The sequence below is a fragment of the Myodes glareolus genome, chromosome 17 (genome assembly GCF_982192425.1).
Source record: "Myodes glareolus chromosome 17, mMyoGla1.1, whole genome shotgun sequence".
Classification (NCBI taxonomy): Eukaryota; Metazoa; Chordata; class Mammalia; order Rodentia; family Cricetidae; genus Myodes; species Myodes glareolus.
Window position 1 is genome coordinate 1,085,754 of NC_142042.1, and position 16,408 is coordinate 1,102,161.

Below are 16,408 nucleotides of genomic sequence, written 5' to 3' on the forward strand. Positions count from 1 at the left end.
GCTTTCTGTTGCTGTGACAAGATATCTGAGATGATCAACTGATTTTCAGGAATAGCTTATCTGGACTGTTAGTTTCCGCTCATGACCAGTACGTTTTGTTGTTTGGGGTACTGTTGTGAGAACAAACATTGTGCTACAGTGCATGGAGAAGCAAAGCTAGGATGTTAAGAGAGAAGAGAGAGCCAGAATGCCAAAATTCCTTCAGGTTCAACTCCTAGTGGCCTAATTTGTCTTAACTGAACCTAACATGTTAGAAGTTCCTTCACCTTCCAACAGTTCTATTGTCAGGTAACCAAGACTCAAACATGGCTTTTGAAGAAAAGTTGAAATCCAAACAACAATACTAACCTTCCTCTCCCATGGAGAATATGATCCACAAACACACTGCTGCTCAGGGCCTCTGCTCCCCTTTGAGAGGACAAACTCATAAACACCAAATACCTCTTTAAAAGAAATTCTCATGAAAATATAAATTCTTCACCCAAAGATAAATTAATAACCACTGTATGGAGTGCACAGAGTATTCAATACATGCTCTTAAGTAGAACTCTGAGGGTGGGTCAGGGAGAGCAGTCTAGAGGAAGTAGCAGTCAGTTTGATTACAAGATGTAAATCTGATCATCCAAGGGATACAGAGTTTGAAGGACCAAAGGGCCTGTAGAGTATGCACTTGATAACCAAAACAGACCCAAGAGAGGAAGCCCATGTCCAGAACTTTGAGGTGGATTGTGCACGTTGGCCTGCAGATATCTGAAGAGCATGAAAACCAAGGAAAAATAAAGGACTGAATCAAGAGAATAGGGCCCTGACTTCATTTCTGTGCAGAGAAATCCTGTTGCTGAGTCAGTATTTGTGTGTCATGAAAGGAAACCTGGATTTCTTTTCTCTGATACAATGGCAAGTCTATAAAGAGGTTAAACCATAGCAACTCTAATGTCTTTCTCATCTTCTGTTGCTGTTGTTTTTTATGTTTAGTCTAATAGATACATGGTATTTCACTTTAACGATACATATATAATCAGAAAATTGCTTGAGCCTAAACACATGTTTGTTAAGCCTTAGTTCATCTAAGACTGAACATTTCAAACAAATAAATAATTCTGTCAATTAAATGAACAAAATCTTCATCATTTTAATTGCTATTTATACACTGTCTGTATGTTTTTAATTTTCCAAAACACACTTTAGAGTTCTCTCTGGAGATGAGCCCTTAGTACCTAAGTTCTTCTGTACACAGTTGTCATAATTAACTAAATCTTGAACATTTCCTTCATCTCCTCACCCCACTTCTCAAAGATTTGATTGCAATATTAACTAAGTTAAAGTAACAATAAAATCTTCTTGAACTCCCTAAAATCCCCCAGCCCTGACTAACTCTGATTGAACTAGATACTTCTCAGTTCTATCATAAATGGTAGATTTGTATAACCTGGATAATTTAATAATTACCTAGATATTGTCTCATATAAGCTATGAATGGAAAGACTTTATAGAGAGAGTGTTCAGCTGAATAAGTTTAAAGTACATTTTTATTTCCCATGTCAACCATGGGTAAGACATATAAAAGTCAAATAATTATGTAAAATGAATGTATATAATTTTATTCACCCCATGGAAACTATTCTTCAAAATTTGATTATTACAAGTGCATAGGAATAGGTTAGGCTTGATTTTCGGGTTTTTTTTTCTTCACTGTGAATAATACATCGAAGACATCAGCCATAGCCACTTCTGCTTGGGAATGGACCACATCAAAGCAGATTATTTTGTTTCAAGATCACTAGAAATTATTAAATCGATGTTTATAGTAGTGAGAACATAGAATTTCACTCAAATAGAATTATTGGAGGTTCCTCTGATCTATAGGAAACAAATTATATGATACTTTTAAAGAAATTATGTTTTTTATAGTTTCCCAAATAAAGGAAAGTACACTTTTCATTCATCGTTCTGTTAGTACAACATGAAAGCCGCAAAGGGAATATTATGGTGTGTGCAGTCTTCTCATGGGGATGAAGTGTCACTTTGAAAGGGGAGATGCTGTCACACTCTGAATTTGCACAGCCATGGCTCAAATGTTTGGATAGTGTTTGGGGGAAACGCTGACAGGAAATGTAGCAACTGGCAGCTACTCTGTTCTTGCTTACTATGTTCATTTAGATGCATTTGTCGATTTATAAGTATAGTTAATTAAAATTGTTTAAATTTTCTTTTTTTTTAAGGAGCCCGCTACATGAAAAGAATGCAAGTCAAAGTGCCCACAGCCTAGACGTCTTCAGAGACAGGAGTGACTAGCAAGTAGATACTGTGATACTTCCTATGCCTGAGTGTGCAGGGTTCAGTTGTGTTCTGGGATTTAACGCTATGGTGACCAAATAGTCTTGCAATTTTAAAGAGATACTTAGCAATATTTGTGCTAAACTCTACTACACCAGAAAAATAATTAGGAAGAATAATGGGCATTGTGGGTTTTTGGAAACTCATTTTTTGTCAGTAATAATGAATTTATTTTTTAACATAAAAGTGAGAATTAAGTACTGTATCTTCCCCCAGGCCTTACTTTTATATTCCCAATTCAATATTTATTCAGTCATAAAAAGAGTAAATGGATCTCATAATTTCTAGTGACATATTCAACCATGGCACAAATGTATTAATTCCTGTCAAACACCATTTGAGGAAATAATTTTGAAATCATACATTCATTTTTAAGGTTGTATTTCAAAACAGCCAAGTATTATGAAATGAAACACAGGCACAAGGCAGTAACTGTGTACTTACCATAACACCCTGACATTTGAAAGAGATAGAATCAGAGATTCAATGACAAAACTATGCAATGTGTAGATAAAAAGATTAGAAAGGAGGCTCCACAGAGAGAAAAGGATAAATAAGATTAAGTGAATGGCAAGAGAAAATTTTGAAAATCTCTTGGATTCATGTTAATGTGACCAAAGTTGCTCATTCTCTAATTTATCTTAAAGACTACAACAGAATTAAATGTTTAGGCCAAGGGGGTTTTAGAAAGCACATACATCAATATTTTACTGCAAGTAAATTTGCAATTACAAACTGTATGTGTTAATATTTAACATACATAGACACATAAACACACAAACATCATTTCAAGATAAAAATTAGTGCCATAAGTTCTTAAGTCTTAAAAATAAGAGCAATAAGTTCCAAGTCTTTCTCAGTATTAATTGTGATTGTAATACATTTGCCAACAGAAGTATATAAGAATTATGGTGTTCACAGTTGAAATTTTAGAAATTGTGCTTTGGTATTTTCATACTCAAAATCCTATAGTAGAATAAAGTTCTAAAATAGAAACTATATAAAATATGTAATGTATTTGAGTGCCTTAGCAATACAGATTCCTAAAGAATTATACAAGTCAAGAAAAGAATCTTCCTTTTCAAAATTCTGTAAAAGTTTTATGAATGAAAAGTTGCAGAAGATAAACAATTCATACATAAAATCCATCAAATATTTATATAGTTGAGACCACAGGATATGAGAGGAAGGATACTTAGAAACAGCTAAACCAAGATAAAATTTTTATAATGTAAATTATTTGTCTTTAAGGCATTTGCTTACAGATTTAGAGATTTTATGATGGACTGGCGTAAAGCTATACTATCACGGTTTGAGGAGCTTTGAAGGAACGCCTTCAAGATTTAGAGTCTTTTCATATAGTTCACTAAGGCGACCCTCATATTTAAGGGAAGAAAATGGTAAAAGCATGCTAAAAATACCTTTGTATATGTACTAAGAAATAATTCAAGATCTCCGTGATTTTTAAAAGGCATTAAAGAAACTAAAAGCAAAATTGATGTTTAAATAAAGGGAGAAGAGTAAGAGGCAGATGCAACTGGACTCTTGGGAATATGGGGCTAGCCGCCAGGACACTGACACTTAAAGGAAACCAGGTGTAAATAGTAAAAGCCCAACTAAAGAGGTCGTGATAGAGAGGGGAAGTCCTTAATTTGAAAGGAACATATTATGCATGTAATCCCAACTTCATGTGTTCATATGTGCAGCTGCCATGTTGTGTCAGGGAAAACACTTCTTCCTTGTAGTCGTCCATGGCCTCTGGCTCTTAACAACTGTCCCAAGCTCAGTCCAGACAAAATCCAGCATGCAGAGGGGAGGTAAGGATGAAGTCCTACCTCTAGCTAAAGATCTTGGTGATTGATGTCTGCTGAGAGAGGGGAAAGTCAGTTTACTTCAAGGTTGTGACCCCTGTAGGTTGACCATACTCAGCCAACCTCACTCAGTGCAAGGCCACATATACAAGAATACACAGGCAACACAAATTGTATTCGATGTGCTTTAAAAAAAAAGGCACCAAATTGTATAGATAGGGAAGGGAGGGTACATGTAGGAGGAGTTGGTGGAGTGAGGTGAATACAATCAAAACATACTGTATGAAATTCACAAAGACCAAATAAATATGCACATTCCCGGTGCCACGGTAATTTTGGATGATGAACTGTGACCTGGAACATTAACAAAAGGGCCGTTGACTTCCAGTAGAGGTTGTTACTGTGCAACTGTGTTTAGAAAGGTAAAGTCTCGGGCCTCTAAATTCAGTAGGCTGAAAATAATCGCAGTGGGGCTTGCTGGAGTCAGGCCTGGGAGCTGAATTACCCAGGTAGAAATTATGTTTGAAACCACAAGAATTTAACCAGGCAAAAGACATATTACAAAATGAAAGGTGAACATCACCCCAGTACAGTTCTGAGTCTCACGACCCAGTCATCAGGATTCTGTTTGAAGGAAATGAAGTATAAAATAAGAGAAAACTGAAATCAAACAAGTAGCGTAGAATCACACTGGTATTTAAAGCTGATGAAAATGTGGTTTTTTTTTTTATTGATTTTCGCTCCCCTCCCTTTCTCTACCCTCTCCTTAAACCCTCTCCCATGGTCCCCATGTTCCCAATTTACTCAGGAGATCTTGTCTTTTTCTATTTTCCATGTAGATTAAATCCATGTATGTCTCTCTTAAGGTCCTCATTGTTGTCTAGGTTCTCTGAGATTATGAATTGTAGGCTGGTTTTTCTTGATCTATGTTTAAAAAACACTTATGTGTCAGTACATATGATAATTGTCTTTCTAGGTCTGAGTTACCTTACTCAAGATGTTTTCTAGCTCCATCCATTTGCCTGCAAAATTCAAGATGCTGTTATTCTTTTCTTCTGCTGTGTAATACTCCATTGTGTAAATCTGCCACATTTTCCTTATCCATTCTTCAGTCAAGGGGCATTTAGGTTGTTTCCAGGTTCTGGATAAAACAAACAAAGCTGCTATGAATATAGTTGAGCACATGTCCTTGTGGCACAATTGAGCATCCTTTGGATATATCCCTAAAAGTGATATTGCTGGGTCTTGAGGAAGGTTGTTTCCTAATTTTCCGAGAAATTGCCACACTGACATCCAAAGGGACTGTACCAGCTTGCACTCCCATCAATGCAGGAGTGTTCCTTTTACCCCACAGCCTCTCCAGCATCAATGTTTTTGATCTTGGCCATTCTTACAGGTGTAAGATGGAATCTCAGAGTTGTTTTGATTTGCATTTCTCTGATGATTAAAGATGTTGAGCATTTCCTTAAGTGTCTTTCAGCCATTTTAGATTCCTCTGTTGAGAGTTCTTGGGAAGGGTGACTGGCAGAAAAAGACTTAGTAATTGAATTGGCTTAATTAGCCAATTCAACATTGAGAAAGAGATGGTCTACAAAGCCAGTATGGTACCTTTGTGTTCTGGCTTCTTGTATAGACCCAATGGGAGATTTTTCAGATTTACCATGGGAAGTCCAGTTTTAATATCCTAAAACTTTCCATAATTTAAACAGCTAATTCAATTTAATATATATTAGTTAAGAAAACCTTCTTCTCTGCTAATTCTATCAAATATCCATAGCAAATACTATTTCATTTGTTAATCTCAATCAATTTTCCACATGAGGCTGCCAGTGTTCTGTTTGTTTCCCAGTAATTCCAAGCAGTTCCTGCCACACAGCAGGTGAGCTTCTAAGAACTAGCAAATGGATGAACGTCTCACTATCTTCTTTCCCCTGGTCATTCCCATACTTTTTAAAGTAATGCTCAAGCATTGACCTGAGGAGAATGGGCTCAGAATAATTTTATTATTTTTGAATCCTTAATAAATAAATATCACTGAAAGCAATATGAAATCATGAGACTTTTTCATATAATCCTTGATTGCTGTAGTTCTGCTTCTCCTTGTAGACAATGCTTCTCTCAGTGTAGACAATTTGTCTAGTTGCAATCAGTGCAGAATTGGTAAGATTATTTTAGATGTTTTGTTTAAGTAAAGATAACTCTTATCATTTTGTGTTTTTTATTCATTTTTCTGATAAAAGTAAAAATGTCTTTACTGTATATATCAGGTTATAGAAATAATGTGAGCTCAATGTAAAAATTTCAAACAGTACACTGAAGTGTTATAAAGAATAAGAAAAAATGTTAATGTTGAGAGCGGATTTTTCCACAACAATTTTCATAATCACAAGATTTCTGTTCTTGAGCTTATGTAAGCAGTGTATTACATTTCCTGGTTTACGTATATTGAACCATTCTGATACCTCAGAAATAAAATCAACTTGATAATGGTGAAAAAAAAGAATAAAAAACATTGTGCAAAGCACCTTGATAACAGTCAAAGTGGGAAGTTATATGACTATGGGCTGACTACTTCACAAAAATATGCCTTTTTAATCATTAATAACATTTAATCATTAATAACATTTAATCATTAATAACAAATTTTGCTTTAAAATTTTGTTGTTCTTCAGACACTGCCAGCTTCCCTACAGTTACCATCTGCGTGTATTTATACACACTCTCATCTCAACCACCATTCCCATAGTCAATGCCTTCTTGCAGTCACCAGTTATTTATATTTTCTGTTGCTGTTCATCTTTTCCTGAATATCTGTATCTCAGATAATATCTTCTTTATGCTTGATGGAACCTCTCCAGTGGGCCAAGAATAAATTTTCCGTTTTTGTTTCTCTTCGAAATGCCACGTTTTGTCTTCCTTAGTGAACTTTGTGTCTACAGGCTATGTGATTTGAGCTCGATAAAAGTCTTTTCATGGTGTTTCAGCTTCCACGTTTTATATAAGTAGTAAATACATTACTGTTTTCCGTGTTTTATTATATAAAGGATTACCTTATTCGGCTGTAAAGAATTAAATTATGTAATTTCCTGGAAAATGAATAGAATTGGAGACAACTGTATGAAGCTAAATATAAACAATTATTTTACATGTGTATTGATGGGCATGTATGCTGATTTCTAAACTCAGGGGTGATGAACAGTGATGTGCAAAGATCTTGTTGGCATGCTAACGTGGAGTCCTCCCATATATACACAGAAGTGGTAAAGCTGGAGTTCTGTTCTTGAAATTTTAGAAACCCCTATTCTGTTTTCTGTAGTGGGTAGACTAATGCTCATTCCCAGCAAGACTGTATGAGAGTCACCTTTCCCCTTCTTTCTCACAAGCGTTTGCTATAAATATTTTCTGGTAGCTATTCTGACTTGGATTAGGTAGAATGTAATGAATTTCAGTGTGCTCTTACGCTGTATTTTCCTGGTGGATAAGGTTATTTACTGTATTTTATGTGTTATTGGCCACTTGAACTTCATCCTCTTAGAGCTGCCTGCTTGCCCATTTCATTGCTCGATTTGTGACAGGATTGTTTAGACTTGGAGTATCTGGTTGTGTTCTCTAATTATTCCATATGTTAATCCTCTATCAGATATAGAGTTGACAATGCCTTCCTCCCATTCTGCAAGTTCTCTCTTCACTTGATTGTTTCCTTTGCAATGCAGTAGTTGTTTGATTCATGCAATCTCAAATTTGTCAATTCTTGTTAACCATTCCCTGAAAAATGGAATCCTTTGATGAAAGTATTTTATTATGCCTGTATCTTGAGTTTCTTTACTATGTTTTTCTCTAAAAGCTTCAGAGCTTCAGGCAAGACTTTAACCAATTTTCTTGGTTTACACTGAATTAATGTTTATACATGGTGAAAGATGGAAAGAGAATTTCAATCATTTCTATGTGGACATTTAAATTCTCCCAGTTCATTGTTGAAGATGTCATTTCTCTGATGATTTTTTTGTTGTTGTTTTGTTTTGTTTTTTGGCTGTAGCATTGTGGGTTTGATTCTAGTTCTATTCTTTTTGTTGGTCTGTAAGTCTGTTTTTGTACATTGTTACCCTGTTTTTTTGGGGGGGGAGGGATTGTTTTTTGTTGTTGATGATGATGGGTTTTGTTGTTGTTGCTGTTCCTTTTCACTCTGGAGTCAAATCAGTTATCAGGTTATCTGAAGCAGAGATCTTTCTCCTGAAAAGAGGTCTGTGTGCATGAGGTCTTGCTGTGGAATAAATAATCCTCTTGTACACTGTAAAGATTTGTCACCCAAATTAGTTTAATAAAATATTGATTGTCCTGTAGTCAGGTAGGAAATATAGGTGTGGCAATGAAAGCATGATGGGAAGAGAAGGGCCAAGTCAGGCATCGCCAGCCAGACAGAGAGGACAGGAGGTGAATGTGTCATTCACATGGTAAAGTCTAGATAGAAATATGGGTTAATTTAAGTGTAAGAGTTGGTAACAAACCTGAGCTATTGACCAAGCATTTATAAGTAATATTTAGCCTCCAAATCAATTATTTGAGAAGCAACCACTGGATATTTGGGAACAGGCAAGTGAGAAAGAAATGTTTGTTTACATACGGCATCCAATGTTGGGAGTCAGATGCAGCAGGATCCTAATTAGTCTTATCAATGAAAACCCAGAGTCAGATATGGAGTAAAAGCTAAAAGATAAGAGAAGCAAACAGCAGCCACCAGAGACTTCTAGTCTCTCGGAATTCTCCAATTAAATGGGCCAAGACCGTGTCTCTGCCCCCTTTTTATCACTTCCTCTCTCTGTCCAGCCATATCACTTCCTGTCTCCTGTCTGCACAGACCTCCAGACCTCTATGGTTAACTAGTGGCTAGCTCCACCCTCTAATCCTCAGGCAAGCTTTATTTGTCAGAACACAAACAAAATATCACACAACAGGGTCTTTTGAGCTCTTCTAGGAATTTTAGAAAATAAAATTCTATTTCTGTGAAGAATGTCATTAGAATTTTGATGGGAATTATACTGAATCTATGAAACACATTTGGTAATATAGCTATATAATATCACCACATTAATTCTGCAAAACCATGACCATGAGAGGTCTTTTAATCTTCTGGTATCTTCATTTATTTCTTCTGTGTTTGAAAATTGTAGAGTACTTTTGTTTTTTTGATTACGTTTATTCTTGGGAATTTTTGAAACTGTGAATAATATTGATTGCTTGATTTGTTTCTCAATGTGTTCATTATTGGTGTACAGAAAAGCTCTTAATTTTTCATATGTTAATTTTGTTTTCTGATATTTTGTTTTGTGTTTGTCAGTCCTTACTGTTTACTGCCCTTACGGCCTCTTGTCCAGCAGCATATTATCTGCATCAGGAATAATTTAGTCCTTTTCCTTTTCTATTTGTACCTTTTTTTTTTCTTTCCCTTAACTTAGTTTTATAATGAAGAATTAAAGCACTGTTTTGAAGAAGGGAGGAATAAACACTGTTATTTCATTCCTGATTTTAGTGGGAACACTTTTGAGTTTTTCCTTACTTAATAACATATTAGCTATTGGTTTGTCACACATAGAGTTTATTATGTTAAGTTACATTCCTTCTATTCTTAGTTTCTTTGAATGATTTCTTATAAATGGATGAGGGCTTTGGCAAAGACTTTCTAGGTTTCTATTGAGATGATCATGTGATTTCTATTCATAAGTCTAATAATATGATATAGAAACATTGATAGATTGGTGTTCTGAGTTACTCTTTCATTCATGGCACACAGCCTTATTTGTTATAGTAAATGGATTTTTATTTGTTTTTGAATTCATGTTCAACTGACAGATTGGTTTATAATTTTTCTTTTCTGTTGTGTTCTTATCATCTTTGATGACAAGCTAATGCTGGCTTCAAAACTTAGTTTGGTAACATTCTTTACCTTGCTAAGCTATGGAATAGTTTGAGTAACATTGTGCTATTTCTTCTTTAAAGGTTAGTAGGATGTGTCCTAAAGTGTGGTTTATGTTTTAGAGAACGCTCTATGAGCTACTGAGGAAAATGTGTATTCTATCATGGGTTAGTGAATTTTTTGATTACCTGGATTCTTTTAGTGGAAATATTTGCAACGTTAAAGTGGAAATAGATTGTACTAAGATTGAGGTATCCTTTCTCTCTTCTGGATTCAGACACAGTTCAGCTGCTAAACACTCAGTCTGTATTCTCAGCATGTAAGGCTGGATCTTGAGCACTATCCAGGATAATGCTCTCAACAGAGATCACCAAAACCAACAGATATTGCTAACGGGAAAATACAGTAATAACCAATTTAAAACAAGCCCCTTCAGCTCCAGCATTATGGAGGGAAAGAAAAAAGTAGATAACAAAATACTAATGATGAAAGCTATGACTAGGAAGGAGATAAGTGAGACTAGCTATTACTATTAGAGAAAAAGAACAGAAGGGAGAGAAGCAAAAGAAAATTGGAGAACAATAAAGGGAAAGGTGAGACAAAGGGGTCCTGCCTAAATGTAGGATACAAAAGAAGGAACTTCAGAAATTAAATCAACCAAACTAAAACAATCCCAGCCTTTAGAAGACTGAGAAGACACTTAAAGCCCAGGCCAATCTGTGACTCTCGGACACACCTTTTTCAAAAAGAAAAAGAGAGGAAGATCAGGGTGGTAAAAGGCTTGCCCAGTAAATTGAAATTAAATATTGAATAAGGAGAATACAAAACTGAAAGAAAGGAAAGTAGGTGAGGTGTAGTTTGTATGGAGCTCCTTGCCTGGATGCAGGTGCCAGACTCTGCCTGAAATCCTTTCTGTGGACACAGGTCCTGGGCATGTCTCTATGTGTCATTGGCAAGTTGAGGGTAACCAGGCCTGTCTCTGTGCAGTCCTTCACACGGAACCATGTCCTTGGTATGTCTCTGTGAGTTCTTAGAATGGCTGTGAGAGCCATACTTGTCTCTCTGGGTTTCACTCTAATTTATGACTCACAACGAGTTTGTATCCTACAGTTCTGACTTGTATTAGCACTGCATCCAGTGGTATTCTGAAGGATATCTTTAGACTACAGTCCAAAAATACTTTCTCTGTGTCCCCAGAGTGAGTTCTAGAGGTATCTTTACCTCTAGAGCCTTCTGAATATGAGATGACTTTTTGGTACTGTTCTGGTTGGGTGTGATTTAAAAAAAAAAAAAAAAGATGTTCCCCGCTGCCAGTGCTACTGAAATCATGGCTTTGTTCTATCTGCCTGCTTATGTGTATATGTATGTATCTCTATCTATCTATCTATCTATCTATCTATCTATCTATCTATCTATCTATCTGTCTGTCTATCTGTCTATCATCTTTTATCATCTTTCTATCTGCCATCTATCTTTCTGTTATATATGATTGGTATATATATATATATATATATATATATACCAATATATATCCATCTCTATTTCTATCTCTATCACCCCCTGTGTGTTCTTTCTGTTTCCTATATATGTGTGTTCTCTCTCTCCTCCCCTCTTTCCTCCCTCCCTTCTCTCTATCACCTCTCCTTTCTCCTCTTTCTCCTCTATTTCCTCTCTCTTCTCTCACCAACTCAAGCACTCACTCTCTTGCTCTTGCTGCCCATAAAATTGTGTTACTGAAAAGACTTTCCCAGCCCTTATCTTTACATTCTCACACTGCGAAAAGAACACTCTTGAGGACTGAGGCTCCAGAGAAGGACCCCAAACTTTCTTTCCTTCTGTTCATCTCTCTAAAATTTCCTTTGTGTCTTAGCAAAGCTGTCCACCGTCACTCTCTAGGTCTCTACTCTCCCTCTGTCACGGGATTCTTCATAGAGGTTCTGGAATCCCTGCACAGTCTGGGATCTGTCACCCTCTCACTGTAGTTTGGGCCTGCAGTTTCCTGGTAGCTAATCATGCTTAGCATACTTGTATTTGTTAATTAGTCATTTACTGAAGAAATGTCTATTTAAGTTTAATTTTTCTAGTCTGGAGATTTTTTTGTTTCTGATTCATTTACCTGCCATTGGATAGTCCCCCTTTATTTTTCATTTTCAGCATGTTACTATGTTTTGAGGTGTGACTTTCTTTCCATTTATTGTTTCTGCTAGTTTGGTTTTTGAATTGGTAGGTTTAAGCCTTCCATCAGTTTAGGAAATTCATAGCCATTGTTTCATCGGCTATTATTTCAATTTTATTCTTTCTGAGACCCCAACCTTAGCATGTCCTATTGGTTCCCATTCTGCTCTCACCTTTCCCTCTGCATTGGAACTTTTCCCTGCTGTCCTTTAGGTTGTTTCTATTGCTTTACTTTCCAGTTCACTTTTCTGGATTTCAAATATGGTTTGAAATTTACTTATTAAGTTCTGAATTTAAGATATTTATTAATCCAAGTCCACTTGATCTTCATTATATTTCAATTTTCTGATGATTATATTATGTGCTTTTTCTCCCACCTGATTGAGCACAATAATGTAATTTTTTTAAAGTTCTTTCCTAATGACTCTGAAGTACTGGTTATTTGTAACTTTATTACGATCCTGTCTCTTTAAATAAGATTCATGATCTTATTTTATTTTTTATTGATTTTTATTGAGCTCTACATTTTTCTCCCTGCCCCTCCCCTCCCCACTTCAACCCTCCCCTAAGGCCCCCATGCTCCCAATTTACTCAGGAGATCTTGTCTTTTTCTATATCCCATGTAGACATGATCTTATTTTAAAACAAATATTTTAAAATACTTAACAAAACTGTGTGTTTTATTGTTTATAGTGCATTCTTTTAAACTGTAACTATTCTGCTGTATTCACATTCAAGAGAAATGCTTGGCAGCGTTAATTAGCATACACATGACTTCATATACTTACTATTTACTTTTTGTGATGAGTCTTTTGTACCTATATCTTTAAGTAGAGTTTTATTGAATGTCAGACATTGAGTGCATAAAATTTTACAATCTCTGGGTGATAAAAATCCAGACAAGTACAATGAAGAGCAGATGATACCTAACCCTTCAGATACTAAGATAAGCAGAGGCTGGAACCCAAGTCAGTCCCAAGGTATACAAGGAATTGATAGGCACAGTGGTATGCCATTTTGTAATTCTATGGATTTTGTAAAATTGTTCATCATCAAGACTGTTTCATTTTTACCACTATTCATACTGTATATAGCATTGCACTTAAATTCTCAGCTGGTTTCCTGCTTCCCAGGGCTGTGTGCATCCTTCTGTTCTTTGGCGTTCCATGTGGGGAAGGATCTCTTCCTTGCCTTACTACCCAGAAGTAGGCGAGGCAACAGTCTTCCTTTCCAGTTTTACTGATTCTGCTGGGTAAAAAGCAGTGTCTTGAACATTGCCAATGTTTGTTTCTTTTTCTGCTAAAGAAATCAAGGCTTTCATATAGCTCTTTCTGTCTGTTATATTGTCTGTCTGTTATTTTATGTTATTTTTCATTTTATCACTTCATAACTATTCTCTGTATGTGCCACAGGTCTGCCTTATTTGCTTTCTAATGCACTGCAAATGATTCCTCAGTAAAGTTAGATTTTATTTATGTTAGTTTTTGCCCTTTTAGTTATGTGTGTCAAAATGCATCTATTGTTTTGTGCTGCATGGGCTAGTTTTTATATAACTCTTCTACATATAATTTATTTCTGTATTTAATTCCCCAGAGCAGTGGGCTCTTTCTTGTAGCTTATAATGATGATGGGTTCATAATTATTTATTTTCAACTAAATTCACCAACGATAATGAAGAGCTCAGTTTATATAATGAGAGAATCTTTTATCTTTAATCTAAAGCATACAAATGACTTTATGCTTTTATATAACTGTTCTGAAGTCATTTCCCAGATTAAGAGATGTCAATGGGGGCTGGAGAAATGTCTCAGTGGTTAAGAGCACTAATTCCATTTATGAAGGTTCTGCCCAGAGAACCCAATACTCTGCATAAACTCTCATCCCAGTACCTTACTGTATGAGACTTTCAACTCATGAATTTGACATGTTATAAATGTTCAGTCCATTGCAGATTAGGATCCAGAATAGTAAAGGCATATTAGTCACGAAACCATGAGACCCAGCTGTTTTTAAAAAAAAAATTCTTTAAAAGAAAAAAAAACTTTCTCTTCTCATTTTACAAGCCAAATCCCACTCCTTCCCTCCTCCTGCTCCCTCTACCTTCTCACTACCCCTATTCCACCCCCATCCACTTTTCAGAAAGGGTAAGGCTTCCCAAGGGGAGTCAACAAAGTCTAGCACATTGCTTTGAGGCAAGATCAAGGCCTTCCCCATTATATCTAGGCTGAGCAAGGTATTGCTCCAAGGAGAACGGGTTTCAAAAAAACAGAATAAGTAGTACGGATAAATCCTGGTCTCACTGTCAGTGACCCCACAGTCTGCCCCAGTCATACAACTGTCACCCACATTCAAAGGGCCTCCTTTGGTCCTATGCTGGTTCCCTCGCTATCAGACCAGAGTTGGAAGGCTCCCATTAACTCAGGTAAACTGTTTCAGTAGGTGTCCACATCATGGTCTTGACCTCTTTGCTTATATTCTCACTTCTCTCTCTCTTCAACTGGACTTTGAGAGCTCAGCCCAGTGCTCTGCTGTGGTTCTCTGCATCTGCTTCCATCAGTTGCTGGATGTAGGTTCTATGATGACAATTAAGAGAATCATCAATCCGATTACAGGGCAAGCCCCGTTCAGGCTCTCTCTCCACTACTGCTAAGGGTTTTTGCTGGGGTCATCCTTGTGGGTTCCTGGGAATTTCTCTAGTGCTAGGTTTCTTGCTAGCCCCAAATGGATCCCTCAAGATATCTCTTTCCTTGTTCTCTATCTCTGTCTTTCTCCCATCTTGATCATCTAGTTCTCCATCCCACCTTCTCCCCTTTTCCACCCCTTCTGACTTCCCTTCTCCACCCACCCTCATGATCCCAATTTTCTCAGAAGATCTTGTCTATTTCCCCTTCCCAGGGGGATCTATGTCTATTTCTCTTAGAGTTCTCCTTGTTACCAAGCTTCTCTGAGGTCATGGACTATAGGCTCCTTATCCTTTGCTGTATAGCTAGTATTCACCTATGTGTGGTCACAAACCATTCTCATCTTTCTGGGTCTTGGTTACCTCACTTGGGATGGTTTCTTCTAGTTCCATCCATTTGCATGTAAATTTCAAAATGTCATTGTTTTTAACTGCTGAGTAGTAGTACTCCATTGTGTAAATGCACCACATTTTCTTTATCCATTCTTCAGTTGAGGGGAATCTAGGTTGTTTCCAAGGGTGGTATTGCTGAATTTTGTGGTAGGTTGATACCCAGTTTTCTGAGAAATCAGCATACTTATTTCCAGAGTGGTTGTACAAGTTTGCATTCCCACCAGCAATGGAGGAGAATACCCTTACACCACATCCTCTCCAGCATAAGCTATTATTGGTATTTTTGGTCTTAGCCATTCTTACAGGTGTATGACAGTATCTCAGAGTTGTTTTGATTTGCATTTCCCTGATGGTTGAGGATGTTGAACATTTCCTTAAGTGTCTTTCAGCCATTTGAAATTCTTCTGTTGAGAATTCTCTATTTAGATATGCACCCCATTTTACTTGTATTATTTAATATCTTGATATCTAATTTCTTGAGTTCTTTATGTATTTTGGAGATCAGTCCTCTGTCTAATGTGGGGTTGATGAAGATCTTTTCCCATTTAGTATGTTGGCTTTTTGGCTTATTAATTGTGTCCTTTGCTTTACAGACACTTCTCAATTTCAGAAGGTCCCATTTATATATTGTTGCACTTAATGTCTGTACTACTGGGGTTATATTTAGGAAGTGGTCTCCTATGCCCGTGCATTGAAAATTACTTCCCGTGAGGGGGGAGGAACTTGGACTTCCCACAGGGCAGGAGACCCTGACTTCCCTAGGGGACAAAGAGGGAGGAGGAGAGGGAGGGGGGAGTGGGAGGGCGTTGGGAGGAGGGGCGTAAATGGAAACTTTTTATAATTTAATAAAATTACAAAAAAAAAAAGAAAATTACTTCCCACTTTCTCTTCTATCAGGTTCAGTATGGTTGGATTTATATTGAGGTCTTTAATCCATTTGGACTTGAGTTTTGTGCATGAGAATAGGTATGAATCTATTTTCATTCTTCTACATGCTGACATCCAGTTATGCCAGCACCATTTGTTGAAGATGCTTTCCTTTTTCCATTGTATAATTTTGGCTTCTTTGTCAAAAATCAGGTGTTCAAAAATATGTGGATT

The 16,408-nt window shown here is 36.6% G+C and overlaps 1 protein-coding gene across 7 annotated transcripts in view; it reads left to right on the forward strand.

Moving 5' to 3' along the window:
* The window catches only part of Lrrc7 (leucine rich repeat containing 7), a 464,597-nt gene that overhangs the window by 131,022 nt on the left and 317,167 nt on the right, over positions 1-16,408 (forward strand). Inside the window, exon 3 of one of the 7 annotated variants that reach the window (XM_087897453.1) lies at positions 2,223-2,298. The exons of the other annotated variants lie outside the window; for them this stretch is intronic. Within the exon in view, the coding sequence (XP_087753579.1) occupies position 2,298 (1 nt within the window). The 5' untranslated portion in view covers positions 2,223-2,297. The remainder of the gene's footprint in view (positions 1-2,222; positions 2,299-16,408) is intronic. 7 annotated transcript variants of the gene reach the window in all.